The sequence below is a fragment of the Parus major genome, chromosome 4A (genome assembly GCF_001522545.3).
Source record: "Parus major isolate Abel chromosome 4A, Parus_major1.1, whole genome shotgun sequence".
NCBI lineage: Eukaryota > Metazoa > Chordata > Aves > Passeriformes > Paridae > Parus > Parus major.
This window is the reverse complement of record NC_031772.1, coordinates 8,483,164-8,511,095: the sequence shown is the minus strand read 5'-3', so window position 1 is coordinate 8,511,095 and position 27,932 is coordinate 8,483,164. Positions and strand designations below refer to the sequence as shown.

General features: G+C 40.1%; 1 protein-coding gene across 5 annotated transcripts in view; it reads left to right on the top strand.

The window, feature by feature from the left end:
- IL1RAPL2 (interleukin 1 receptor accessory protein like 2) overlaps positions 1-27,436 on the top strand; it is a 372,119-nt gene extending 344,683 nt beyond the window's left edge. For 3 of the 5 annotated variants that reach the window (XM_015626821.3, XM_015626820.3, XM_015626822.3), the window contains exons 8-12: positions 798-927; positions 6,328-6,473; positions 11,555-11,698; positions 15,298-15,468; positions 23,927-27,433. In XM_015626821.3, the coding sequence (XP_015482307.1) occupies positions 798-927; positions 6,328-6,473; positions 11,555-11,698; positions 15,298-15,468; positions 23,927-24,624 (1,289 nt within the window). In that variant the 3' untranslated portion in view covers positions 24,625-27,433. Of the gene's footprint in view, positions 1-797; positions 928-6,327; positions 6,474-11,554; positions 11,699-15,297; positions 15,469-23,926 lie in introns of all 5 variants that reach the window. The other 2 variants (XM_015626829.3, XM_033514121.1) reach the window with 2 other exon arrangements.
- Positions 27,437-27,932: the final 496 nt, after the last annotated feature.

Genomic DNA, 27,932 nt, shown 5'->3' with positions numbered 1-27,932 from the left:
TCTTTTGTTTTCATTTTCCTCTGCAGGCAAGCAACCATCTGTCCTGGCTGTGTAAGCACAGTCCTGGGCTACCTCTAACAGTTAAAACTGTAACCAAAGTCCCAGTTAAATGCTGAATTCTTGAAGAGAAAAGAAATTTGACTAATTTCCAAGATTTATTTTCTTTTTTATGGAAGTATCTGCAGAGGTGAAAGAAAGAATTCTTTACTCTATTGCTTGAATAATGCTTTGAAGTTTGCTCCTTAGCCAAAAGCCTGTTGACAGTAACATCAGTGTTGGGCTGACTGGGATCACGTATTTCTTAGGAATCTTTAAAAGCTCTCTGAGCAGCTCACCAAGGTTTGATTAACATTTGATTTCTATCTAAGTGAGGAAGGAATTATTGCTCTGTCTTTTTATGGGAGCAATCATTCAGTGATTTACCTGCCTTTTAGGGACAAATCTCTAGTCCTGGTAGAGATCCCAGGAGTTTGACAGGGAAGTCACTCCTTTCTTTTTAGAACCATTCTGGTGTCACCTTATGTTGCCACCATTTCCATACCTTCTCATTGTTCACATACTATTTTTCTCAGAAAATCTAAATGATGGATAACATCAGAGTTTTATTTTACAGCTATTTCCAGTAGATGCAAATCAACATTACTCTTTTTTTCATGGTTTATAGTTATTCTTTCTATTTTTCCCCCCTCCAAATTTTAATAAGGAGGTTTATTTGAGGTGTTGATATTTCTTATAATAATTTTCTCACTAGTAGCTGTGACATAGTCTCTAATCTTCTCTCTTCCTTTTGTCCTCAGGAAATCCACTGACTGTGGCCTGCAAAGCTTTCTTTGGATTCAGTGGAGAATCAGGCCCCATGATCTACTGGATGAAAGGGGAAAAATTCATAGAAGAATTAGAAGGTCACATTAGAGAGGGCGAAGTCAGGTACTTTTTGGATTATTTACTATTAAAAATACTGTATGTCCCACAAGCCTGTTGGGTTGACAAGTTTTTAATTGAAAGTGGAAATCATTTTCTGTTTGATAAGTGATGGATGACTTGGAGCCAGGGCTGTGTGAGTTCTTCCCTCTCCTTTGTAGTGAGTACACTATAAATATACACAGAGTATATACACAGAGTACCTTGTGTATATGCCTGAAAATCTGTTAGCAAATTCCCCTGATAGTTGGTAGCTGAACATCTCCTGGGTGTTCCAGGGGTGGATTTTAGCCCTGTGTGGGAATGGTGCTGTCCACTGCAGCCATCCTGTGGGACCCGCCTTGGCAAGACAACATCCATTTCAGCACCACTGTTAATCCTGAAGATAAATGGTCTCCTGTCAAAGTCACCACACTTTTTCTCTTCTCCTGAACATGTTGTGTGTGTGTGATACAACTGTCAGTGTGCCTTAACCAGAGCCTTCAAGAAGCAGCTTTTGTTCCTCCCAGCTTAACACATAAGGGAGAGAAAGTGGCTGTGTCCAATATCCAACTTGTGCTTGGCTTTTTCTCAGGTGCTGGTTATCACTTGATGTAAGCTGTAAAGAAAACACACTTGTATCCCCATGAACTTCCATGGAATTTACACCTGACAGTGCCTCATTCTCTTCCTCAGTAATTACCTGATAATTCTTTGAGCAAAGACTAAGTTATGGTTATACTACGGGCACGATGGTCCCAGCTCCTGTAGATACAATGAATATGGATTATAATACAATGAATATGGATTATAAAGAAAGCCAAGGTCTTTTCACTTTCCAGCACACATTTTTTTAATCTTATGTCTGAGTTTTCTGTTTCTTGTAAAGGTGATTTTGGAGAGCAAGCAGAAAGAGGTCCCTTTGCTTTATTACTTGATCAATAATGTGAAGTTCAGCCATTTAGCCACAAGTTATTAAGATATACTTAATTGCACACAGATTAGATTTATCTTATATTGCCATTGTATAGTCCTCTTTTGTGCTTCTGACAAATCACAAGAAGCAATTATTGGAAACTTTTGCCATTGTAAGTAATCAGCACTTAATGACGTGCTGTCTCTGGTGTGTATATATATGAACAGAGTGATTTTGGTCACGTTCTTCCTCTGCATCAGGACAATTTCAGGTTTGTATTTAAAGAGTGCTCCCATGCAGTTCAAAACTTTTCCTTTATGTACATTTATTAGTGAAACTGAGTTTGAAAAGGCTGTTACTTGTCCTTTGTTATGCCATCTCATTGCATATTCATGTTTCAAATTAATTTGTGACAAGTCACTTTTTTCGTTTCACCAAAGTGCTTTGACTCAGTTTACAGACCCTTCACAAGTCAGTGAATCTTCTCTTCAGTGAAGCTACTTACCACATACCTAATCTGTGATCACTGCCTGCATTTAAAACAGCATTTTCCAAAACATACTGCATCGTTACCAGCAGTGCCCCAGTCCACCCCTTTTTTTAATTTAGAAGTAGCTATGGCAACTGAAGTGGTAACTTTTTGCAAATGATTTTTTGCCCTTAACAGCTCTTGTTTTTGTGTTCCATTACAGGTATGCTGCTTCAGGGGAACCTAAGCAGCACTGATTGTTCTGTCAGTGCCCTGAGGCAGCCCACATCTTCCACCCAGTTGTATTTATTGATGTATTTAAAAATTGTCATTTGTGTTTCAAATTTGATGAGCCATGGTGAACTTGCTGGTTAGATGCCTTTTTAATCAGTTTGCTTCTCTATGGTATTACCAGGATATTTCATTTTCAAAAGCTAGGAGTAGTACAGAATTGTTAGAACCAGAACAAGATACTCCATGGGCTGTTCCTTTGGTACATTTTAACTCTGCATTCCCCATCTTGAATTAGTTCACAAATTTAGTAGCACTCTGAATTTATGGTGCTGTCCTTACCCTGGACTGTGCCTGTCCATTGCTGGATTTTTGTGTATGATGAGAGTTCAGGTTTGCAAATGAATGACATGTGGGAGCAAAAACCCAGTGTGCAAGGTTAGCATTCACTGTGCTGTCATGAAAGCACTAAAATAAGGATGCATGTGACAGAGCATTCCTGTTCAAATCAAATCCATGGGCTTTGGTAAGCACCCTTCACCAAGAGTAATTGTGTAACTCTGGGATTTTCAGTATCTATTAGACCTTTTTAACAAAGCCTCACAGTAAAATGTAACTCATCAGCATTGCAGAACTTGGAGTCAGTGATGCCCTGTCTGAGCTGCCCCCTTGCCTTCCCTTGAATTAAGATCCCCAGGTGTTAGACGTGTGGGGGGAAAGGAGGAAGAGACTTTGCTTGCCAGGTGGGTTTTTCACAGAAGTAATAAAAATGTCATATAAATTGAACCAGAGTTATTAAAAAAGCAATCAGAGTCTTTAAGCATGTCTGCAGAGTTGTCAGTTGTACCTAATTATTAAAGCAGCCCACAGCAAATTTCAGCACCGGCTCTCTGCCGTGGCAAATTATTTTCATACATAAATATTGCTCTCTAAGTCACCTATGAGTTGCTTTTTTTTCCTCTTCAGGCAACAGAATAGTCATAATACTCATCTTGTAAAGTATGTTTGTCCTTGTTTTGTCTCTCTTGTCCATTTTTAAAGTAGAAAAGTTTAACTCATCCTAGAGGCACAAAAAGAGGTGAATGGAGACATTTTGAATGGCAGCCTTATTTCTTCTGCATGATTTACCACCCACAGCAGTCAACGGATGGTTATGAAACACTCAAACAAGATGAGGATGTTGTTTTCTGTTAGGAGGGGGTGCTGGGGGCAGGAGGCAGAACTCCCACAGCTGCCTGGCTGATGTGCTGGGTACTTTGCAGAGAAGTACAGAAGCAACAGCCCTCTCTTGAAAAGCTTATACTGCTCAAGTAGACAAATTCAGGGCAGAGAATAAGAAACACAATGCAAGAAAGCGAGAGGGAAGGTCACTGTCATGCTGCCGGTTGAACGACCTTGCTTTGGAGAGGTGCTTGTGTACACACAGATCTGTCCTTTCATCTACAGCCTGTTGTTAAGGAGTAGAAGGGAGGGAGTCAGCTTCATAACACTGTTTACTGTCCAGATCCTCAGCTTTATAAAGAATGAAAGTTTCCTTTTTGCTACGTCCCAACTCTCAGGAGAATTAAGGTTTGCAAAATTAATGCCTCGGTCTTGCAGAGAGACCCAAGTGAACCTTTCTTATGGCCTTTCTATCTGTGGTCGTATAAAAACTAAAAATTTTAGGAAAATATGGTCTCAAAGTAAAAGTGTTTTAAATTCAGGTTCTACTTAGTGCATACAGGCACTGGGAAAATATGACCAAGGATTTGAAAAATCCAAACCATTGCATAATTTTCAAATAAAGCATTTCTATTCTGTAATGACACTTCCTTTTTAAAAATCATATTCTTACCTGAAAATTATTCACTAGACAAAATGTTTTGTTTCAGATCAAATAAAATGCTTCAGCCTGAAGAAAAATAAGGCACTGAGTCTTGTTTTTACATCACTCACCTTTTATTCCTCTCTTTCCATCCTGTTTGTTGTGAGTTGTCAAGCACCATTGATTTAACTATGCATTAAATGTTGTAATTACTCTTACAGTTTTTTCAGCAGCCTAGAAAGAGTGAGTTATTCTTTTCTCAACTTGTGGGAGCTGGCATGTATTGACAGATGATGCTGGTCAACTTTCCCCCAACTCAGATAGGGACAGAGCTTCATCTTCTGGGTGTGCAGCAAATGCTGTTGCACTTTCAAGATCTTACTTGTTGATATTGTATTCCTTTTCTAGCCCAAAAATATTGTGTTGTCACCCTGAAAATTGAGCCTTATGACAATGTTTTCATAGTTTTAGTTACTTTCCCATGAAAGTCCTGTAAACATAAGTTGTTTATCACATTCCTTCTGAGAAACACCTTTTGATGGACCTTTCACATGACCAATGTGCTTGCGAAGGTGGTAACTTAATTATCCAATCCAAACTTAGTTAGTTTTCAAATGCAAAACACACATACACACACCCACACACACACTCTACCCTGCTTTTAAACTGTTTTTCCACTTGCTTTTTTGCAAGTTATGCTGCCACAATGAAAGAGGCTGACTTGTTGTGGATGTTCTGGTGCCTCTTCTGAGTTACTGCTGAGATGTGTTTATAGCAGTCAGGCTTGCATTTTTTATTGTCTAGTGCAATGCCCTCAAACTTCTCTTTTGATTTGTTTTCGATTTGTTTGGAGTTCCATGGATGCCACGTGACATCATGTACATAAGGAAATGTGTGTACACAAAATGTCTTTAGTTTATAATAGAGAAGCTTGGGGTTTGCCATTACTGACAGCTGTGAATGTCTCCAGCAGCAGTTTCCATCCAGAGCAGGCAGCACTCTGGTTCATTATTTCCTGTCCAGTTTCCTCCTTTCGGTCTTGGGAGAAAATATTTCATCATTGGTGAACCTGTGTTTTATTTATGCCTTTACCTCACAGTGCTGCACACACTCTTTTCAGAGAACAGACTCACTGAAGTGCCATTTACAGTGGTGAGTTCACAGATACCCCACATTTTCTTTTTACCCTCTCATGCAGCATTTACACAAACAGGGTCAAATTAACCTGGCGGATTTTACTTGACATTTCCTGTTTAAAGGAAAAGCAACTTTTTCTTGAGCAAGTGATAAGCCTTTTGAGAGAATAGGGTATTGTATTTTTAGACTTGATGTCAGCAACAGAAAACTTGCATTTACTTTGCATTCTTTTTATGTTCACCTGAGAACAAGGACATAAAAAGGCTGTACCTCTGGCCTAAAAGTCTGCTAGCACTTTTATTCAATTTGTGGGGATTTTGCATGTCTCCTCTTTCCTCTCAAAGGAGCAGAGAGTTCTTGTTCTAGATACTGTTCCTCTTAAAAGCCAGAAAACAGAGGAAAATTCCAGAGAGTAGCACAGCTCCTTTTGTTGATTTTCCAGACTGAATTAAAATGTATCACAATACCCAGCCTTTAAATTGCCCTGTAATTTGTTCACTGATGGTTTAGTAGCACATCCTGCTTCTGGAAAATGGATATTTGTTGCTTCTTTTAAAAGAAACATTGTTTTCTGCATTTAATTCTGATGGAGCCAATGTAAAGAAGCCACACATAACCATTGTGCTCAAGGCTACTCTTCCTGTGCTTGGTTCAGCTCCTCACTAGACATGGCAGGAGAAAAAGCCTCCTGGTGGTCATGAAAAATGCCTCTGTGAAGCCTCTTTCAGGCAACATGAGTCTCTTTTAAGTCCTTCTCCAGGAGTGAAGGAGGCCAAGGAACACTGTCTTGTGCTGAGAAATCATAGTGCTTTTGGGCATCTGCCATCTGTTTTAATTCAGTTAAAGCAAAGGCTGTATCCTTCCTTTCAGACTCCTCAGAGAACATCTTGGAGAAAAAGAAGTTGAGTTGACATTGATCTTTGATGCTGTAGAGGAGGCAGACCTGGCTAACTACACGTGTCACGTGGAGAACAGAAATGGACGGAAACACGCCAGTGTTCTTCTGCGCAAAAAAGGTAATTTTCCCTTTTTGCTTATCTGTGATTTCACCTGCCTCAGCAGCAGCACATCAGAGGTCCTGCTGACCTCCCTGAGCCAGGCTGGATTCCTGTGTGCCTGCTTGGAGCTGAAGTGTGCTTGTGTACAGCTTCAGTTTACCATTTGTGGGAAAAAATTGTGGATTGTTCTTCTTTGTCTAGCAAATCGGCCTTGCAGGTGATGCACTTGCCTGGAATACAGTGCAATAAGGCACCAATAATCAGGAGAAGTATTTTGGACTAAACAACCTATGAATTTGACCCAGAGTTGTCTGACTAGGCCAGTTAAAACATACATTCCTTAGAACAGGTGCCCTGGCAGTGATGTCAGATGTTCTCATGTTTCTCCACTTCCTGGCTTTGTGTTTTAAATTGAAAACTTCAAGCTGTCTCCAAGCATTTTGCATCAGGAAGGAAAACATGCAGTGGCAGCTACAAATACGTGGAGAGTTACTCTATCATGATCATCTTGCTTGATACTGTTCCTGAATGGGGAACACCACTAGTGACAAAATATCTGTAGCAGAAGGGAATCCATTTGGACTTGAATGTGCCAAATTTAAAAGTGCTATTGTGCTCTGTGTTGAAAAAGTCGTTATCAAAGGAGTGTAACAGTATCTCATGGCAATTCTTCTGTTGTTTGTTCAATCAGCTCTCCTATTCATAACTAAGCTGACACTTAGATTGGATGGTGATCTCTCTGAGATTCAGCATATTAGGAAATACAAAAGCTGTAAGATAGTAATTGTTGGGAAAGCAAAGGAAGATTCCACCCTTGGGGCAAGGCTGTTATGTGAAACCACAGATCAGCATAGGAGATTGACTAAACAGTTGATACATCGTCCAAACCTCTGACATCATTCTTAGATGTAGATTATTTTGCCAAAACAGAAGAATTATTTTCATTAGGCAAACCTGAAAGGTCAGTTCCAGTCCTTTGTGTACTTTCACTGTGGCAAAGTTGGAATAAAGGAATGTTGTTCTAGCAAATCATTCTACTGTCTACTACAAACTTACATACAGGAGGGCAGGAAGGCTCTGCAGAGGGATGTGGACAGGCTGGATCCATGGGCTGAGAGCAATTGTATGAGGTTCCACAAGGCCAAGTGCTTGATCCTACTCTTGGGTCACAGGAAGCTCTAGGCTGGAGCAGAGGGGCTGGAATGCTGCCAGGTGGAAAAGGATTTGGGGATGCTGGAGTCACCCTCCCTGCAGGGATTTGAAAGCCATGTAGGTGTGGACACGGTTCAGTGGAGGGCTTGGCAGCTGCGTTAATGGTTGGACTCAATCATCTGGGAGGTATTTTCCAACCAAAACAATTCTAGAATTCTGTGATCTTTATATCACAGACAGGTTGTCACAGCTTTAATTAGGGAATCTGGTCATCATGACGAAGTCTCTCTAGTGCAAAAAGCGTTCTACCTTTCCTTCCTGAACCTCATAAATATACAACTGATAGTAAGTATATCTCTGTTGGCAGTGGTAAATGTTCTGATGTGTGCATATAGTAGAATAACAAGCTTGGTTTATTTATAACAAAAAAATGCAGATATTTCAGAGCTCTGCTGGAATTATGGAAGAAGCACTGCTGAATACAGAATTTGGAGGTGGAAAGGATCACTTTGCAGCTACTATTTCATTTCTCTCTGCACTGTGGCTGTAGAAAACTTATATTCCCCTCAGGCACTCTCAGTAGTTGATTTTCAAGCTATTAAAGTGTCATTTAAAATAACCACTATATTTTACTGTGTCCTTTGACTGCCTGTCCCATTGTCCTGTTTGTTATTTATTAAGTTTTCACAAATACTTGACCGAACTTTTCCTTTCTGCAACTTGATTTAATTATTTCTTATCCTAACTTTCTCCAGCTTAGATTTTACTGTAGATATTCATGAGACAGGAAATACTACTGTATTTACTGAGCTGGGACAAGATTTAGGGCAGGACTTGCAGAAAGCTGTTGACCAGCATCCTTTGTGTGTGTCAAAGAAGGGATTTCTACTGCAAACTGCTGCAGCACAGATCTCTCAGTCAGAGAAATCCCCCTCCCTCCAAAGTCCTAGGTGTTAAGAGCTGCATTATCCATATTTGACAAGAGTCACTTGTAGTTCTGTTCTGTCTCCATACCTGCCCTCTTCTGGTTTTTTTCTGGTTTGGATGAAAAATAGGAATAAACCCAAAATCTAAGTTGTAGATGTTATATAAGATTTTCTAGTTCTTGTTTTGGCATCAGATGGTTATTTTTAGCACATCATTTGTTTGGAAAAAAAAAGAAAAATTAGTTGTTCAAATGTTTCAGGGAAAATTCATTAAGGTCTTTTTCAGTATTAGTAGTACAGTCCCCACAAACCTTCAGGAGAATACAGGAGATCAGTAGCCCCAGATCATGTGCCATCATTTAGGATTATTTTTATTGTTTGGGGTTTTCACCTGAAAAAGAACCAAATCAAGTTTCAAACCCAAAGCTACCAATGCAAAGGCAGAATCAGACATGCTCCTAAGACCTGAACACAACTGTCTGCTGTCACATTCTTCTTTACTGACTTAATTCAAGACCACATTGTTACTTGCTTTGAAGCAGTTCAGAAATAAGTTCTGGACAATCCTGGGTTTGGTTTGCTTTTTTTTTTTTTTCCCTCTGTGCTGTCCTAGCATATTTGGTGCTCAAATAACATGGAAATGCAATATACACCCAGTCATCCCTTAGTTGTGGGAATAGTTCAGGATTCCCTTGGAAAGAGTTTGAAAGCAGTCCAGCGTTTCAGTGACTGAAGTCTACATAGTCTATAATATAACTGTTTTGAAAGATAAATAACTTGTCAGAAACCACAGAATAAAGTCAGACCATGCTTTTAGTGGCAAGAAGTAGTGAATTGAGATAAAAGTAAATATTATGATGACTTTTTCTTGTGATTTTTTTCAAGGAGGCTGTCTTTAATCAAGACATGCAAGGAACTAATTTTAGGGGGGGAGGTATGATACTGATACATCACTAAATTTTGAAGAACTTCTAAAATGTATTTGTCTGTCATTTATTGGATATTTATGAGACTTTTGCTATTTTAAAGATCATAATCTGTAATATGAGAAATATGTTGTGGCAAGGTCCTTCTACATTATTTTACATTAGAAACTATAAATATTATTACTTGTTATTTTTCAGTCACTCTTATAGCACTGAGACCAGATTCAACTTCTTTTCTAGTGTTTGATATGCTGCTTCCTTATTTATCTCAGTGAGAACCACTTAAGGAGGAAGGAATTAATCAGATGCCAAGACTATGTAGAGTAGGCAAGAAAATTGAACATCCTGGGTTCCTCTCATTGCCTCCACTTTGGAATGGAAATAAAGTCAGCTCAGAAGCCTTGGCTTTCTGTCTCCTTATATCTGTCCTCTAGGAAAGTCAATGGGGCAGAAGGAGAGACACTGGACGTGCAAAAGCTGATCAGTTTTGCCTTTTGAGCTGGATTTTGTGGGTTTGCCTAATACCCTGCTATTCCCCCCAATGAAAGTGTACACAATTCTGTGCTCCTGTGTCAGCTGCAAGGCTCAGCATTTTCTTTCATTCCAAGCTGGCAGCTTTGCCATCATCTCAGTTTCCTAGCAAAAAAAGATTCAGTACAATTAAAATAAAATTCCCCTCAAAAGTGATTTTAACCAACTCTGTTCTCCATTTGCCTAGATTTATCCCCCAGAGCACATGCAGCTTTATCACGCAGTGTAGTAAAAGTCCCATGAATTCCCTGTGTTCTCAGAGAGATTAAATAGCTATTATAATAGACTTTTTCCATCTATTAGTCCATGACTTCTTGCCAGACAGACATCAGAGATACTGTAAACTGGGAATAGCTTGACATCTGATGTTAATTATTGAAATATAAAGCACAGCGAGGCAAGAATAACCCCCAAAGATACGCAGCTAATTTCCTTTTTATCTTGAAAGTGACACAAATGACATACAAGTAATTCTTTCTGACCTAAGTTTTACAAGTGTAAAGATCACAAAAACTTTGTCCCACCTGTATTAGTTTGGCAAGTTCTCACTGTTTGTCACAGCAGAAAATATCTTCATGACGTCTTATCTGAACTAATACAGGCTGTGAGAGTCAAATTGTCATCCCGTGTCTTTTATGGATAAGTAATATACCAGGTGGTGTTAGGAGCAATATTACTTCCAGAGGACATTTCAGGATAAAGAGCAATGCTGTTCAAGTTAGTCTCCTGTATCAGATGGAGCTCTGGACTGGCATCCAAGGGGTTTTATCCCACTTTGTCATTGGTTTGCTGACTGACCTTGAACATGCTGCTTCTCTTTTCTAAGCCTGTTTCCCCAGCTGTAAAAGATGGATCATTGTGTCTGGGTGCATTTGTGAAGTTCTTTGAGCTCTTGTGGTGTTTCCTAACAAAAGCATTTGAGTAGAAAATTTTAACTAACACTAGGTCCCATTAAAGTATGTGAACTCCACAAATATGTGAGAAGTCTGTTAGCAGCCATGACAAACAAAGTGGCTCTTTGCAGCCTCATGTGGGCTCCAGGCTTCTTGTGTTATCTTGGGCTTCTGCAAGCTCAACTCATTTTCCAGTGATCCAGCTGAAGCCCTGGCTTGGCAGCTCACATCAGCTTGTCCACAGGCTTCACAAATATAAAACCAAAGCTGTCTAATTTGGCGGGGGAGGGACCAGATCCTTCCCAATCTGTTCTCATATGCTATACATACAGCATTTGATGCACTCTGCCAGTGCAGAAATTTCAAACTCTACCAGCTCATTAAAAGTTGGTTACTCTTCTGTGTAAAATCACTACATAGTTCCTGTGTAGGAGATTTACATGTATAGCTTCAAATGCATTCTGGATTTCAGATGGTTATTTCAGATGGGCAGTAGGTGGAGTAAATTAGAAAAATTAAGTCATAGATAATGGACAAAATTATTAGACATTTTTAATGTTATGGTGGTTGTAATTGGAAGCTGCACAATTTTATGTGGAATTTTACAGTGGATTAGAGAAAATATAGCTTGGAAAGATCATAACATTTTTGCCTTTCCTTGCTAATTTTAGATTTGATCTACAAAATAGAACTTGCTGGAGGACTGGGAGCCATCCTTCTTCTGCTTATTTTGCTCGTGACCATCTATAAGTGCTACAACATAGAGTTAATGCTGTTCTACAGACAGAACTTTGGAGGAGATGAAGCAGCTGATGGTAAGCAGTTGCACAGGAAACTCAATATGTGCAATGGAAATATTTCAGAGACCCAAAGTAGCGAGATCTAAATGCATCCTTAAAGATACCTGCTGCTAGTTCAAACTACTGAGCACCCAACAGTGCAAAGCCCTAAGACTTTCTCCCAAAGCCCCCTGAGATCAATGTGTCTTTCCACAGAAATATCACTGCTCATGGCTCTGTCATGAGCAAAAGGAAGCCAGAAGAATTGTTCATGAGTCTGGTACAGAGGCTCACATGTCATTTGTGAACTCTTCATGTGTCGAGGGTCTCTTCTCCTGAGATCCACACTGTATACCTGAGCAGTCTTTCACCAGGTGTTCTTCATGAAGCATTTTCATTGAATTGCCACCAGGCTACTAGTGACCTCCTCTGACTAGTGAGAGGTGATTGTTATGGGGCTAGCTGGTTACCCCAGTTATTTGGGAGACTGTAAACAACTTGGTGGGAATGTACAGCTTGCCTGAGGAATATCTTTAGGAATAAACTAGACTGTTTTCCGTTTTTCTTCCCCCACCTTCTCTCTCACTAGCATATATTCTGTTTGGTGCCTAAAGCTAAACTTTTATTTTTAAATTAAAGCTTCAGTTCTCCTGAATATAGAACATTCCTTCTCCTATGAAGCTGGAGTAAGTCTGGTAAACTAAATCCCAGTCTTTAAATCCTATTATTATGTTCTTAACACTTAGTTCATAATTTATATGCTATTAATATGCATCTAAGTAGTATCTGCTAAAGAAAGAAAGTGCAGTATTTGAGTACAGGCACTTGCCATAGCCCACTGCAACACTTAGCAGTCACACAGGCTCTGGAATGGTACATCTACAAACTCGAATGTTTCTAGATATAAAAGAGAGCAGGGAACACATTTTCCATAGTGCCAAAACAATGTGCAGCTGCATAGACATGTTGCTTTCTGCAATTGTCATTTCTGTTATCACAGTAATGAATGTTTCTGTTTCACAATGGGTAGATACAGTGTGAAAAGGTTCCAGTACAATGAAATCCATATGAGTTTTGGAGAATGGATGGAATGACATCTAGGGGATTTTAGAAGGAGGAAGGATGATCCTTGTGGGTCCCTTCCAGCTCAGAATACTTTGTGATTCTGTGATAAATAGCAGGAATAGAGATCAGGAAACTTGATCTTTCTCAATCCTCATGTGTGACTGAGAAAAAAACTAAAATGATACTTCTTTTCATACTACACAATATTTATACTGGTACCTAGGACAAAGGGAAAGGTGATATTATGGGGTTTGAGAAGTACTTTACCTCAAACACCTTGGTATTATACCAACATAATATCTCTGCTTCACACCAACCAAAAGTGGTAACTTCCTCCAGCCTGCTTCAATTTGTTTATCCTGTGTTTTCAGTGTGAAAACTACTGCATTTTTACTCATGTAATTTCCTTGGTTCCATCACTTTTTAATTTATGAAACAATATTGTTTTCTGGTTGTTTAGAGGAAACCCCATGAGTACATTGGGGATTTTGTGTGCCTGTAAATTTTGAAAACAACCTTTTATTTTTCCAGTGCATAATTGTAGACCTTCCACAGCTTTGTGTCTCATTCTGATCCTGCAGGATGAAAGATGGAGGCAGAATGTCACAGAAGTCAAAGCATATATGGGAATGTTTGTTTCTTCTCATGTAGGCAGTAGTGGGAGCATACAGTGCTCCCGTGAGCACTCAGCTGTATAGATTCAATCACGGGGTCATTTTCCACTTATATGTGTATTTCTTTAAAAAAGAAGATTTGGAACTCAACAGATCTGCTTCATTCCTATTTCTAAAAATATCCCACATAAGCAATGTTGGACACACTCACTTCCTGTGTTGTGTGTAGCATTGCTTTTAGAGAAAATGACAATGAAGATTAAAGGATCCATTTAGGAAATGGCTCCAAACAGTGCTGCTCCCAGAGCCAGCAGTGGGTGAATGCAGGCAGCTCCTTCTTCCCTGTCCTGGTACATGAAGCTTGTGAGGAGCGAGCTGAGGCCATGGAGCTGAAACAGCAGCACACGAGCTCCCAGGAGCCCGAGGGAGCTGCCTCTGTCAACATCCTGCTCACTGGCACTGTGAGGTGACTGGGGAGGGCAGCTGTGCCCCCGCGGGGGCAGGAGGCTCAGGGAGCTCTCATGGTGCTCTGCAGTCAGGGATGTCAGGGCTCTGCTGCCCTCGCACAGCTCTCAGACCTTTGCAGGGATGCTGCCTCCGGGATCACTGGCATCTCTTAAAAGGTTCTGGCAGGCTTCCTTATGGACAGGGTGGCAGCTTTTGGATAGGCCTCCAAAGCTGGCTGGCCTGTTGACTTCAGAGGAACGTCAGCAAGCCAGGTGGACATCTTCCATCCTCCCCTACAGCCGTGGTGACACCAGGAAAATTGCCTTTTACAAATATGTAATTATTCACATGCTTTGACTACAGCTCTGACCCTCATGGGTCTGGCTTTGTGTCAGGAATTGTAAGTAACCATCAGTTCAAGGTCATCAAGAGATCATTTTTATTATTATTATTATTATTATTATTAGGTATTTGTTCTTTTTATCAGAATATATTGAGGAATTTTAACTGCTTTAATTATCTTTCACATGCACAATTATTTACAGATAATTGGTACTCAGAAACCCTTCATTCATGCAGTTTTCTTCACACAATATTAACTATTTGATTTTCCATTTTCTGTAAATAATGGCAGCTGTGCTCTTCCCTGGAGGCCAAATTGCTGAAGGTTGACTTTTTCAATATACTGTTTTTCATTACTGCAGAGGAATACAAAGAGAAATGTCACTAAGGCAGTCTGATCCCAGCATGGATCTCCAGCTCTGTGGTGGCACCACTTCTGCTCCTGGCACACTCATGAGCTCTTAGCAGAAGCAGAGCTGGAGACAAGCCCCAGTGCTGGGCAGGAGGAGGAGAGGAGGAAGAGGAGGAGGAGTGTTGCCCCTTATGGGAGTTATTTGTCTCTCTTATAATGTGATCCCCAAGTATTTCAAATCTCCTGGATCAAATGGATTGTGATCTAAAATTATGATATTGATTTTTAAAACTATGGGTTTCTCTGAAAAAAAATACTTTGAACTGTTTGTATTTGGCATTGTTTTCTGAATAGTCAGTATTCATTTGAATTAAGTCATGTCTTTTCTCACAATTACATATGGAAGGAAATCTTCCTTTCTCAAAACTTTCCAGGCTCAAAACTTTTCCAAGCTCAAAACTTTAGCATACTCCTAGAACTCTTGAGGAATAGAATTTGAAAGAATTGCATTACAAATATGTAAAGGCTTAAAATAAAAGTTTCCACTTTCATATTTGGATGAAAATTTTCCCCACGATCTTTTCAACACATATCTGACCACATGGAGCAGAGTTACTGCTCAGCATGCAGAAGAAAACTGAAAGGATTCATGTGATTTCTGCCTGGAACCCAGATGATATGTTCCTGTGAAAAGTCCCCATTTTGTTGGGAAATACTTTGTGGTTTCAAGGAATAAAACAATTTCCCAGTACTCTCCTGTGTTCCTTGTAGTGTTCTTGCAAACAGCAGGCTGAACATGATTTGTTTTCTTGCAGACAACAAAGAATATGATGCTTATCTTTCATATACCAAAGTGGATCCTGATGCATTAGATCGTGATAATAATGAAGAGGAGCAGTTTGCACTTGAAATTCTGCCAGATGTTCTAGAAAAGCACTATGGATATAAGCTCTTCATTCCGGATAGGGACCTGATCCCTAGTGGAAGTAAGTATTTCTGACCTTAGAGTTTTATTTCTGCTTGATGTGTCACAAAGGCCTGGACTGTGTGATAAGTACTAGATATGGAAAACCTAGGGAAGTGGTTGCAAAGAATGGAAAAATTTCCTCAGCGCTGCAAATTTGAGTTCTCTGTTAGAGCTTGTACCTGAACCACTGAAATCAGAGGGAGCTGCCATTGATTTCAGTGGGAACAGGAGCTGGACCTTCCTACAGGGAAGGCTGCAGCACTGCAAGCAATACCAAATGCAAAATGTCTACATCAAACACAGGTAACTATGCAGGAAACTTTCTAAAAGGATTTTATCATCTTTGTTACTTGATTGAAAATGGGATTATTATTTATTTTCAGTGATTAGCATTTTCTCTACAGCAGCATTACAGGTAAAAGTCATCTTTTCTGTAGTCTTTTGGTTTTTTCCTTAACTTGGAAGTCTCATAAGATTCAGCAGCACCTTTGGATGTCTCTACCAAAGGTCATTGCTTTCCTAGTGGTAGTTATGGCATTTCTTCTACCAGACTAATTTTTGAGCAAGTCAAAAAGACCACAAATTGTATCCATTGTGTTAATGAATTTTGAATGCACAGAATGTTTGCTGTAATATCACATTTATTTGAAGTGCTACACTTGTGAAAAATCAGCTTTTTTCTTTTTTGTTATGAATTCCATCTCCAAATTGCTTTCATAAAAACAACAGAGGAGAACATGAGCTTCTCTCTGTATGTGCTACTGTGTAGGAAATATGAACAAGAGAACAAAGCAATGGCTGTAGTGGAGCAGATGTCCCCAAACACGGAACAGCTCGAGCATAGCTGCATTACAACCTGCCTGCCAAAAGACTTGAAACTGCTGCCTCACTGTGCCAATCGCCAGTGCCTGACCCAGAAGGCAGAGTCTGTTTCTTCTCTGACCTCTGAGAGTACTGGAAAGAGAACTCTGAACCCTTTACCACTGAGAAAAAGGAGTCAGAGTCTCAACAGAGATCATGAAAGGCCTGTGCAGGGGGCTTGAATTTATCCCATGCATTTTCAGCTCCTAGTTTAGAGCTGATTCACTTCTTCTTTTTGCCCCTGTAAGGTGTAAGTTTTCCTCCCATAGTGACAAATTACAGAAAGGGAACTTGGTTCATGGCTTTCTTATTTCTTACAGTACAAGAAAATTATATCAATTTTTTAGATATTATTAAGAGAAAATAAGTCTTTTTTTTCTGGTAAAAACCACTGAATTGTTTTAACTACTTGTTTCATATCCAACAATATAGCAGAGTTATACATAGCGATTATGCAAGTGAACTAAGAAGGTTAAAGTTAACCCTTCAATGATAACTATGCTGAAGCACAGATTAATCTGAAATGAGATTCTTTTTTTCCAATTGTTGTTCCAGCCAGCCTGGTATTTTATTTTTGTCTATTTTTGTCAGCAAGGCACTCAGCAAATACTTGCCATCACTTTGGGTATTCATTAAACCTCTCCTGAAAATGTAGGGTACCTGAAAATGTCAGTTCTCATTTATGAACATTCACAGATTTAATCCTTCTTCTTTCCTCTCAAACTCACTTCTTCAGTATTATGAAAAGGCCTGATTCTAACACATGGAGCTTCAAGAACGCCTAATCAGACATAATGACAAGGCAGAATAAAATGTGGAGCTGAAATGAGTGTGATTTGCATGCTTTAGCTTTGAAAAAGATATGGGGGGAAACACTTCATTTCAAGAGGGGCTAGAGGGAGTGTGGGGGGATGGGGAACGAGGGAAGACTTGGCCTCCTGCATTTGTGAGCTCTCCATGTGCCCTGGAGTAGTGGAAAGTGGCTGTGTTCTGCCTAAAACTCACCACTCTCACAAAAACTTGCAGTGCTTAGTGAAGGCAGTGTGATGTGGAATGGGCCTGCTAGAAACTTCAGAGGAAAACATAGCATATTTCAGAGTGACTGTCTCAAAAATTGGCAGATGTAACAAAATGTATAGCTCTCCAGGGTAGATTTCTACAGAAAAACAGGGGGTTGATCACAGTCATTGTTTTATTTTAGGAAATATCTCTTCTCACGTTTCACTTCCTCATCTTTCCGTGTAAATTACTTTCATCAACGTAATCATTTCCCACTCCCTGTTCTGATGTGTGTCCTCTATCGTGTGTACCTTGGTGTGTGTCACCCCAGCAGTGCAGCCAGGAGCTGTGCAGGGCTGGTGCTTCCTGCAGTCCCTGCAGTTGTGAGGAGCTGCCACGGGAGGGTGTGCACCATTCGCTTCCTTCTTGGCATCCTGCAGCTGCTCCCTGCATTTGAGAGCAGGCAAAAAATAGATTTGTTAAATAATATTTCATTAATTTTCTTTCGCAGTTCTGCAAACAACCTAAAAAGCTGACTTGGGGAAAATTTAGGGACAAGTTTGATTATGTTTCTGTCCAGCTGGCTCATGGCTAACCTCTGGGGACAGCTGTGGTGGGCTCTGCATGTCCCTGTGCAGCCGAGGGAGAGATGACAGTCACATGTGCTGTGCTGGGACACACCCACAGCCACCTCCTCCCCAGGGCACATCCAAGCTCTGATTTCAGCTCTGACCCAGGGATGTCCATGGAGCGACTGCTGCTGTCCCCAGGAGGACAGAGGTGCTGGCTGTGGGGACTGAGGCCACCTCTTCACCATTGGGAAACACATCCCAGGGTTCAGGTCAGATGGGGCTGAGTCGTGTTTTGCAGTAGGTGTTGGTTTCTGAGCCCTGATGGAATACAAATTTTATCCCACTGGAGCATTTTGTCCTCGTGGGAGGGAGAACCACCATGAAGGATGCCATGGCCTCAGTGATGCCCATCACACAGTGGCCAGCAAGGACCTTTGTGATCAGACTCCTGGTGCTGCCTGAGAGCAGCATGGATGGATCCAAGTCCCTGAACTGGCAACATGGAAAATACTCCCACACAGCCATGCCGGCTGGGAGGCAAGACTGGCGACCCAGCAGGGAGACATGGCAATGTAGACAGAGTTTGTAACCCAGGAACTGAGTTGCATGTTATGGGAAGTACTGTAGCAGCTAGTTTTTCTTAAAGAATACACTTTGTTCTTAACACAATGAGTGTTCTTCATTCTGTCACAGCTGACAGCACACACACCTCTCTGCCTAGGTAACTTAGGTGTAACTGGGCAAGTTGACCTGAATAAGAGACTGCGATCCCTGAGATGCTCTTGCAGTTGTTACTGAATTCCTTAGCAGTTCTCATTATTTTCACCCTATTCATTTTCAGGGCTCTTTTAACAAACCCTTTCCCACAACAAGCATCTCAAGCTCTGTGAGTTTTTTCAATTCGATGTTAGGACACCTGAGGAGATAGAGTAGTTGGTGGAGGGTTAACAAGGTGAGTTATGTTTTCACCTGAGCCATTTTTATCTTGCTAAGGATGATGTCTGCAGAGAAAAATACCTATTTGCACTTCACTCTTCTAAAATCAGGACTAAAATCAGAGGAAGCTACTTTTATCCATGGTTTCTGCAAATTATTTTAAAACCTGAAATTGAAGAGGTAAAAATTGTCAAGTTAGACTTTTACAGCATTACATATCTATTAGAGCATAATCTAGTTGTTCTCTAAGCATATGTCCATTTGGTCTTGACAGGATTGAAAAAACACCAACAATTCATTCCAGCTCAGACCAGGGTATGAGATCAGACAGTGAAAAGAACAACAGTGATGGAATAAAAATATTTGTTTACCTGAAAAATGAGAAGCTCTCAGCACAGGGGGAGAGTGTCTAAGGCACGTGATAAAAGCACACAGCAGTCAGTATTGTAGTTCTGGCACTTTGTAGTTTTGTCTGCCCATCTGTGTGGTTTTTGCCTGGTGATTTTCAGCTTCCTGGGTTCCTGCATGAGGAAAACCCAGTTGGACCAAGTGTCTGGGGTTTCCAAGGAGCCTTAGTTTGGCTACCATTTCTTCTTCTGCCCAGCAAGGATACAGTTTCTTTGGAAATATCCAGCTCCACAAACTCCTTTCAGAAGTCCCTGGTTGTCTGCTCTGTATGAATCTTACTTTTAATGTCAGGCATGGATGAGGGCAGCAGGGATACACACGGATGTCAGCTGAGAGAGGAATAAATATGAACAAAAGGCAGAAGGGCTGGCTGTCCTACAGTGCACTAATCTGCATTATTTGTTTCTTCATGTTCAACTCATCAGCTGTCCCTCAGTTCATCCTGGGATTGGGCTCTCTTTGGGAAGGGGCCATTACTGTGCTCTGTGTTTCAGCTGTTCTGGTCCAAGCTAAGAGAAGCAAAACATATTTAATAAATAGGAAAAGCAAGACACAAAATCATTGGTGTTATAATAAAGTAATCAGACTCAGGGTTTGGGAACTATTCAGCTAGGAAACCAGAACTGAATTACTCTTCTATAAATAACTTCCTTAAGTGATGGTCACAGTGCCAAACACAGAAAGGCTGGTTATTTTCAGAGTGCCATGGGTTTGATGGTAGATACTCTTTGGTTCTTGTAGTGCTGCAAACTATGTTTCCCAAAAATATCCATAGGATTTTATATGATTTCTAGTGTTTTTTCCTACTCCCTCAACTCCGGCAAATCATCTGAATCTGGTTAGACAGTCATTTCTTTGTGTAAGCAACTCTGTGCCCACAGTGTTCATTAATTTCCTTGCTCCTTGTCTGCTTGCATATCAGGTTTCCTTCCAGCATGTGGTTAATGTAGCTCTTTAAGGGTTCCATAGGCAGTTACAGATGATTTAATTGCAAACAGGATGCATCTCTTGGAATTCTCTTCTTCAGTGTGCCAAACTACAGTTCAGCATTGTTACATGTAGATGGTGTTTGGTGAGCACATATTTGCTGTCAAGTGATCTCTCTTCATTACTCAAGGGAGCCACCCAAAAAACAACGTTTGGGTTTGAGTATAACACTTCTTGCTGTCTGTTCCTCCTTGGGCATTGCATTGAATGTGATGCAAGTGAGTTACTGATAGAGCCATATATAATGTAAATTTTTTTTATTTATTTTTTTTTTTTACCTATGAGAATTGCTAATATTTTGAGAACAGTTTTGTACCATGTTGCAAAATGGTGTTTCAGGGAAGGGGGAAAACAGTCAAAATTTAAAATGTGTTTTTTCAGTAAAAACAGGTGGGTTTAATCTAACGCTGACATCTTATTTTTACATTCTAATTTATGACAAAATACAATCCCTGGGAATTAAAAGTGAATAATTCCATACTGACTTTGTCAAGACAATTTTTTTTTCTCCCCTTACAATGAAATATCATTGAAGTTGACACCTCCTGCAGCAAAAGTGAAGTTACAGCAAAGTTATATTTATCTGATGGAAATATGTTACTCTGGAAATTTACACTTGATACTCGTTGGTGACATTATTCCTGAAGTTCCTATTCAGTTTTTTTCTTGTAAATGAAACAGAGCCATTGCCTGACAATAATTTCTTAGCTCACTGGAAAGGTGAAAGCAGCCCTTTCTCCATCCCACATTGCAATACAGATTGCTTGGATTTAGGACCTTCTAATGGACTGAACACTTGGGACAGACAACTGAACCTGCAGTATTTTGGGAAGTCTCCAATTCTGAAGTAAAAGGAGAGCGGATGATTTAGTGACTCAGAGGTTTATGCAGTCAGGTTGGTACCACTGGGAAAAATAAATCTGGAATTTCCAGAGACAGGAATCTCTCTCCCCATGCCTTTCTTCACAGAAATGTTCAAGTTGTGCAAATTTGACATGTTGTAGAGTGCACCCAAATGGAACCACAGGCTCCAGGAAAATTGTCATTTGCCTTCAGTAGTAGTCCTAAGCTGGAGTTAGTGGGAGTACTAAGTACTTCTGGACCAGAAGGCTGGAAATTTGGGGTTCCAGTTTCTTATAACTCAGTGTACTTCATCCTCAGTGCATCAACAAATCCCCTGTTCGTTGGCCACATCTACTAATGACCAGCTCCAAGCGTGGAATCTGAGGGATCACCTCATGACCATTTGTGAAGATGTTCATTAGTCAGCTGAGGACAGAGCTCTAATGTGTAGGAAGGTGGGCATCCAAAAGAGATGTGAGAAGCACAGAGGAGAGAAATGTCCACCTAAGAAAACAGGAAATTTCTTCCAGCTTCTTTCCACCCTTTTTGCCCAAGGCAAAGGCTGACAACTTTTTGATTGCGATGGTGTGATGGATTATTGCTGGGGCGTTGCTGTTGAAATGGTTGGTGCTGGATATTTGAAGAGATGAAAGTGGAGTGATTTTTTTTGTTTGTTTTGTTGGTTTGTGTTTTTTCTCAATTGGATGCATTTGGATATGCATGGCCATGCTCAGACTGCCCTGGACATATGATACTGCCCAGTATTGTGTCCTGCAGAGAATTGTCTTGTGCCTAGCAGTGTTCTGAGTTGTTTGGAGGAGGGATGAATATGTCTCAGGAAAGATGCATGATAGTTTGTTGTTTTACTGTATCTTGCAGATTCAACCTCTAATGATGAAGCTTCCCACCTAAATTCTTTCTTTTTGGGAGCAGAAAGAAAGGAAGAAAATGAAGAGTCTGAGCTGTTGATACATTGGGATAATATCTTTCCATTGTATTGAACATTTCTACCTTTCCTTAAGTTTTGTTTCACCAGTTCTGCTTATCATTTTCTCATTGTTGCTGATGCTCTCCCCGCTCCACTGCCTCTCCCATGGATTTTAATGTTGAATTTTTTTCATTAATGAGTAACTATTTTACGCAGAACAATGGGGGGCTTTCCTCATAAAGTATTTTAAGGAAAAAAAAACTGTAAATGCTGCATGATTAAAAAGTCATTAACCATTAACTAAAAGTCAGGATTGTTGCATAGACATTTGTAATGTATGTGTATGTCTTAAATTTTTGTGTGTCTGTGGGATGTTTGCAATTGCCTTTTTTCCATTTGTGAAAGAAATTCTTCTTGCTGCTAAGTGGTGAAATAAAACATTGGTAAAGGCAGATTTGATGCTAACTATGCCTTCAGTCTCATGAAAATAAGCTATTTTAGAACGTTCCTGTTGGCCTATTTTGTAGCCATTTACTTTACTGGAAGTGGTGTGAATAAGCATGCTGTGGTATGGTGCCTGGGACTATAAAATGAGTCTTGCAGTAACAGATGTTGATTAATAATGTTATTTGTAATTATTGTTCCTGCTAGAGGGCAGATGTGTAAGAGAGGTCCTGCCCTGTGCTGAGTAAAGATCTGTTCTGTGCAGCTCTTGTGTCCAAGTCTTCATTTCTAACACGTGCTTCTCCTGTGTTGTCAGGCAGCACATTCCCAGTAGCATGGTCAAGAGGTTCATGTAGTTTAAAAACACAAAGATATCCTGTCTCAAAGCTTGCAGTTGTAATGCTGTGCGACCAATGAACATTTTCTGCCCTTAGTGGTTTTGTTCAAGGGATTTAATTTTTCTGGTCTTGACCTAAAACCCATTGAAGTTTGTTGAATGAAGTCTGTTCATTTGAATGGGTTTTGGATCAGGTCTGTAAGTAGATCTCTTTCCCATCCCGTTCCATGTCAGACCAGTGTATTTGGCTTCTCTTCCCTACCATCCCTGGGATAAATGAAACTCAGGGATCAAAGTCCAACTTCACGAATATTTTGAAGTTCAGTAAACTGGTATCATGGAGCTGCTGATGGTGCTGGCATTTCTGCTTACACTGATCGTCTGCAACTACTTGGCATGCATGAATAAAATAATTCTACTATTTTCTTTGTCACTGATGTCTCAACAAATAAATACTTCCAATATGTTTAAATTTTCCATTTGTTCCTGTCACTTGTGAAGTCTCTGTTAATACCTTGGGGTACATAGAAGCACAGGTTTGTGATATTAAAACAGACCACTGGGCCACAAAGAATGTTCTTGTGCTTTTGTGGTCAATACCTAAAGAAGAAAAAGCTACCATGATGCTTCTATGCAATAGCACAATTTCTGCATGTGATGAGGGTTCATTTCTTTTTGAGCTTTGGCAAGCTATGGTTCATACACAGCACCCTCATGTCTTTGCATCTGGAACATGGGAACCGCTTCCCAGAGCGTGCTTCCCTCAGCACAGTGTTAATCATAACCAATGTTAATGTTAGAATTCACACAAACATTACATTGATCTTGACCTATATTTTTTTCACTAAGTGAACTGTGTGTTTTTATTCACTAATGCACCTACACAGCAAGGGTGTTATGTAAATGTCATTCTGCTGCAATGAACAGGAAGAAATAGAAAGGATGGAGGGTGTTATTAAGGAGTTTACTATGTGTACTCCATAAATAGAAATATATTGTGATACACAATCCTATTTTTGTTGGAGTATATTGAAATGCCCGTTGTTTTAAATGGTGCGGATCAGTAAAATGCAGGATTTTGTTATACTTGATTGCAAGCCTGATGTTTTAATACGATAGACTTCTTTATTCTTTACTCTTTCTCTCTTTCTATAATTTGTAGCCTACATTGAAGATCTCACAAGATGTGTTGAGCAAAGCAGAAGACTCATTATCGTGTTAACTCCAGACTATGTTCTCAGGAGAGGATGGAGTATTTTTGAGATGGAAAACAGACTCCATAACATGCTAGTCAGTGGAGAAATCAAAGTTATTTTGATTGAGTGTACTGAATTAAAAGGGAAAGTGAATTATCATGAAGTGGAATCATTAAAGCACACCATCAAACTTCTCTCAGTGGTCAAGTGGAAAGGACCAAAAAGCAGCAAACTGAATTCTAAGTTTTGGAAGCGCCTAGTCTTTGAAATGCCAGGGAAGAAAAAGGAGGTGGTGTCTCGGCATCAGGTCCTGGATTCTGCAGAGCAGGGCCTCTTTGGAGACCTCCAGACTGTGCCCTCTCTTGCCGTCACAGGCACTTCTGCCACGCTGGTGGAGTCGCGGGCGGATTTAGGCGATTTCCAGCAGGCAGACTCGGTGCACATGCGGCACTACTGCAGAGGCTACGAGTACGACGTGTCTGCAGCCACGCTGCCCATGGCCTCCATCAGCAACCACCACACGTACTGTAACATCCCCCTGACTCTCCTCAACGGACAGCTACCTCTCAACAACGCCGTCAAGGACCCCCAGGAGTTCCACAGGAACAACCCCTTGCTACCCTTATCGGCCAAGGAGCTCAGCTTCACCAGTGACATCTGGTAGTGAACATCAGGGAGATGTTCAGAGAGGCTTCATGGCCACCGTGATGTTTGTAAAGAACTTTGCCCTACCCGCGTGGGGTGAGAAAAGCTATTCAAAGCAGCAGCACACTTGTTTGCTTTTCTACTTGAACTTTTTTGTTTACATTTACAAATTATTGACGAAGGGGGCATTCTTTTGTAACTCAGTAATGTCCTTCCTGTCTTTTAATGTACAGTTTTATTGCTTCTTTAAAAAGGAGGGGGGAGAGAAAAAAAACTCATCCTGTCACTTCACAGTAGGTTTACAATCTGGGATGGATAAAAGGTCACTGTATGCGATCTCCAACATCCATACATATTTAAGTAACAGTATTTGGAATACACAGAAGTTGTTGGGTTTTTCATATAGACTACAGTAGAGTTTGAAATTCTAATCATGCTACAAAAATTATTATCTCCTGCACAGACCACGAGGGGTGAATCCTCTTGAAAAGGAAGGAGAAGGAAACCTTCCTGGTAACATTATCTTGCAAATACTTCTTAGAAGATGCCCAGCTGAAACAATGCAGATGAAGCTTTATCAATAAAGTGCATATTAACAGTTGCTACAAAATAAATCACCTGCTCCCATCAGCATCTCTTCATTTTATTGGGGCATGTTGTATTCCTAGTCAATGGTTAGCAATGTGATTTTATTAAACAACTTACTAGAATACTGGAAGATGTTTAGGAGGATTTTAAACAATTTTTCTGTCAACTATAGATGATTTCACAATTTTTTGCAGATTTTTAATGACTTTTTCCAAATAATTTAAGTATAAATTTAGCTGTCTATTGGCCAATTCATTAATCTGGAATTTCTTAAGGTCTAAGATTTGTAGTAAAATAATTTTATGTAGGATTTTTTTTTCCAAAACCAGTAGTTACAATTTGAAATTAACCTTTTTTGTGAGAACATCAGCAATAGAAAAGAAGTACTACAGCAATATTCAGAGATTAAGTGCTAAATTATTCAGATTTACTAGTAAGTCTGACTTCCATTGCAGTGATAATCACCTGAAAGAGTTTTCTCTCGTTTATCTACCTGCCAATTTATGTACCTTTTAAATATGGCAGAAGCAGGAATATTTCTGCTGTCTGTGCAACTAGTGAAAAGCGATGTTTTTAAGCAACTAGCAAGGTCTTGCATTTCACCCTTGTGTGAGTGATCCCATCAGTCAAATAGGATCCTGTCATTTAGCTGTCATGAATGGCATTCCTGCTGCTGGTGGATGAGAATTGTTACACAGGTGCTCAGCATCAGGCGTTGCTGCTCAGCGAGCACCAGTGTGTTCCATGGAGATTTCCACACTCAGCTGGTTAAGGCAGAGTCAGGCTATGGAGACAACCGTATTAAAGGGAAAAAAAGCTCTAAATAATGAAGGCAAAAGCCAGTTTTGCAGGTTTTGGCATGGCTTTAAGGAAAACACAGCAGACATGAGAGTTGTGTCTCAATAAGATCTGCTGGAGCAAGTTCCCAAAAATATTTTTAAGGCAGGCAACCATGCCTGTGCTTCAGTATGTCTTTAGCATTGTTCTCTTTGATTGCATGAATAAAAGTTAGCACTCTGCACTCAGCTGCCTGTGGTTTCATCAGCCAACAAGTTCAGTAAATCCTTGACATTTTGCAGTGGTTCCTAAATTGTACCCTACAGTCAAATGGAAACAAACACTGACCTAAGACTTAAAAGTATCCAGAATTGGCCCAAAGGCCATGAAAATGATCTCAAATGTGCAATAATTCGTGGAGGTCAGTATTTTTCCATTGCTTCTTTCCCCAGTTCTTTATTCTGTGCCCTCCTTCACTAGTCATTGTCTGTATGATTTTTCATTAAGTTCTAAATAATACGTGTTTCTCAAATTTTTTGCTAAAATTATCATGCATTTGACACTAACACTAAAAATGGAAATCTAGAAAAGCTATTAATTTATTACACAGTATAGAACTATAACTTGCTCTTTTGTGAAGTTAAGTTCCAAACATAGGTGTTTAATAGATGTATTTTTCTACTGAGAAAGCAATTTTACCTCCATTATAAATATATGTATTTCAACTTCTTCCCAAAAACTTACAAAATTTGCACTGTTTTATAAGTGTTACAGACTGTGTTTACACTGGCTGTGTTCTTTAATGCAAAGTGTAATTTAAAAAAGAAAAAAAAACAGAAAAAAATCCTAAATGAAAACCCTGCATGAAAAGAGCTGCATATGTTTAAATGAAAAGCTGTACTTTTCATTATTTTCCTTCCCACATTACTCTAGAATCTGATTAATTCACATAGAATGTTCAGTGAGATTTTAAACCTGCTAGTTCTGTATTAAGCATGCAAACTCAAAAAAAAAAAAAAGAAAAAAAAAAGAAAAGAAAAAAACATATGCAGGTTGGTCTGCTTCTTTTATTTACAAGGATTTACTACAGGTAACAAATTCATTTACCCCATGATAATATGTCTCAGAGCAGAGGTTACTCTAAAGCAAAATGCAGTCATGTTTGTGTTGAGGAAACATGAAAAGAACAGGTTTTCAGTCATTTTGCAAAAGCACATTGAGTGTCTGTGTGTCAATATCTTTTAGTTATAGATGCCAAGTCACAATCTGCTTTAAGATTTCTGAGTGTGTATTGAGTACTACAACAATATATACATGAATCAGACCTGCCTGTACCCCTCTGCTTTTAGTGTGGGAGTGGGGAGCTGAGCTCGGGGGGCCTCTTGTTGGCTCACTTTTGTGTGATACCAGTACAGAATCATAGAATTGTTTAGGTTGGAAAAGATCTCTAAAATTATCAACTCCAACCATTAACCCAGCTCTGCCAGCCCACCACTGACCCCTGTCCCCAAGTGCCACATGTTTTTTATACAGCTCCAGGGATGGTGACTCCACCACTTGCCTGGGCAGCCTGTGCCAGTGCTTGACAACCCTTTCAGTGAATAATCTTTTTTCTAATCCAATCTAAGCCTCCCGTGGTACAACTAGAGGCCATTTCTTCGTGTCTTGTTGTTTGTTACTTGGGAGAAGAGTGAGCCACACCTGGCTACACCCTCCTTTCATGGAGCTGTAGAGTGAGAGGGTCCCCTCTGAGCTTCCTTTTGTCCAGGCTGAGCACCCCCAGCTCCCACAGCTGATCCTCATTAGACTTGTGCTCCACAATCCTCCACAGCTCTGTGTCCTTCTCTGGACACGCTCGAGCCCCCTGTGCCACACCAGAGGCCAAGTGTTTCCATAGGTGGCACTTAAGGGTGTGGAAGATCCCTGTCCAACAGGGAGATAATCTGTCCGTGGGACTTGGGT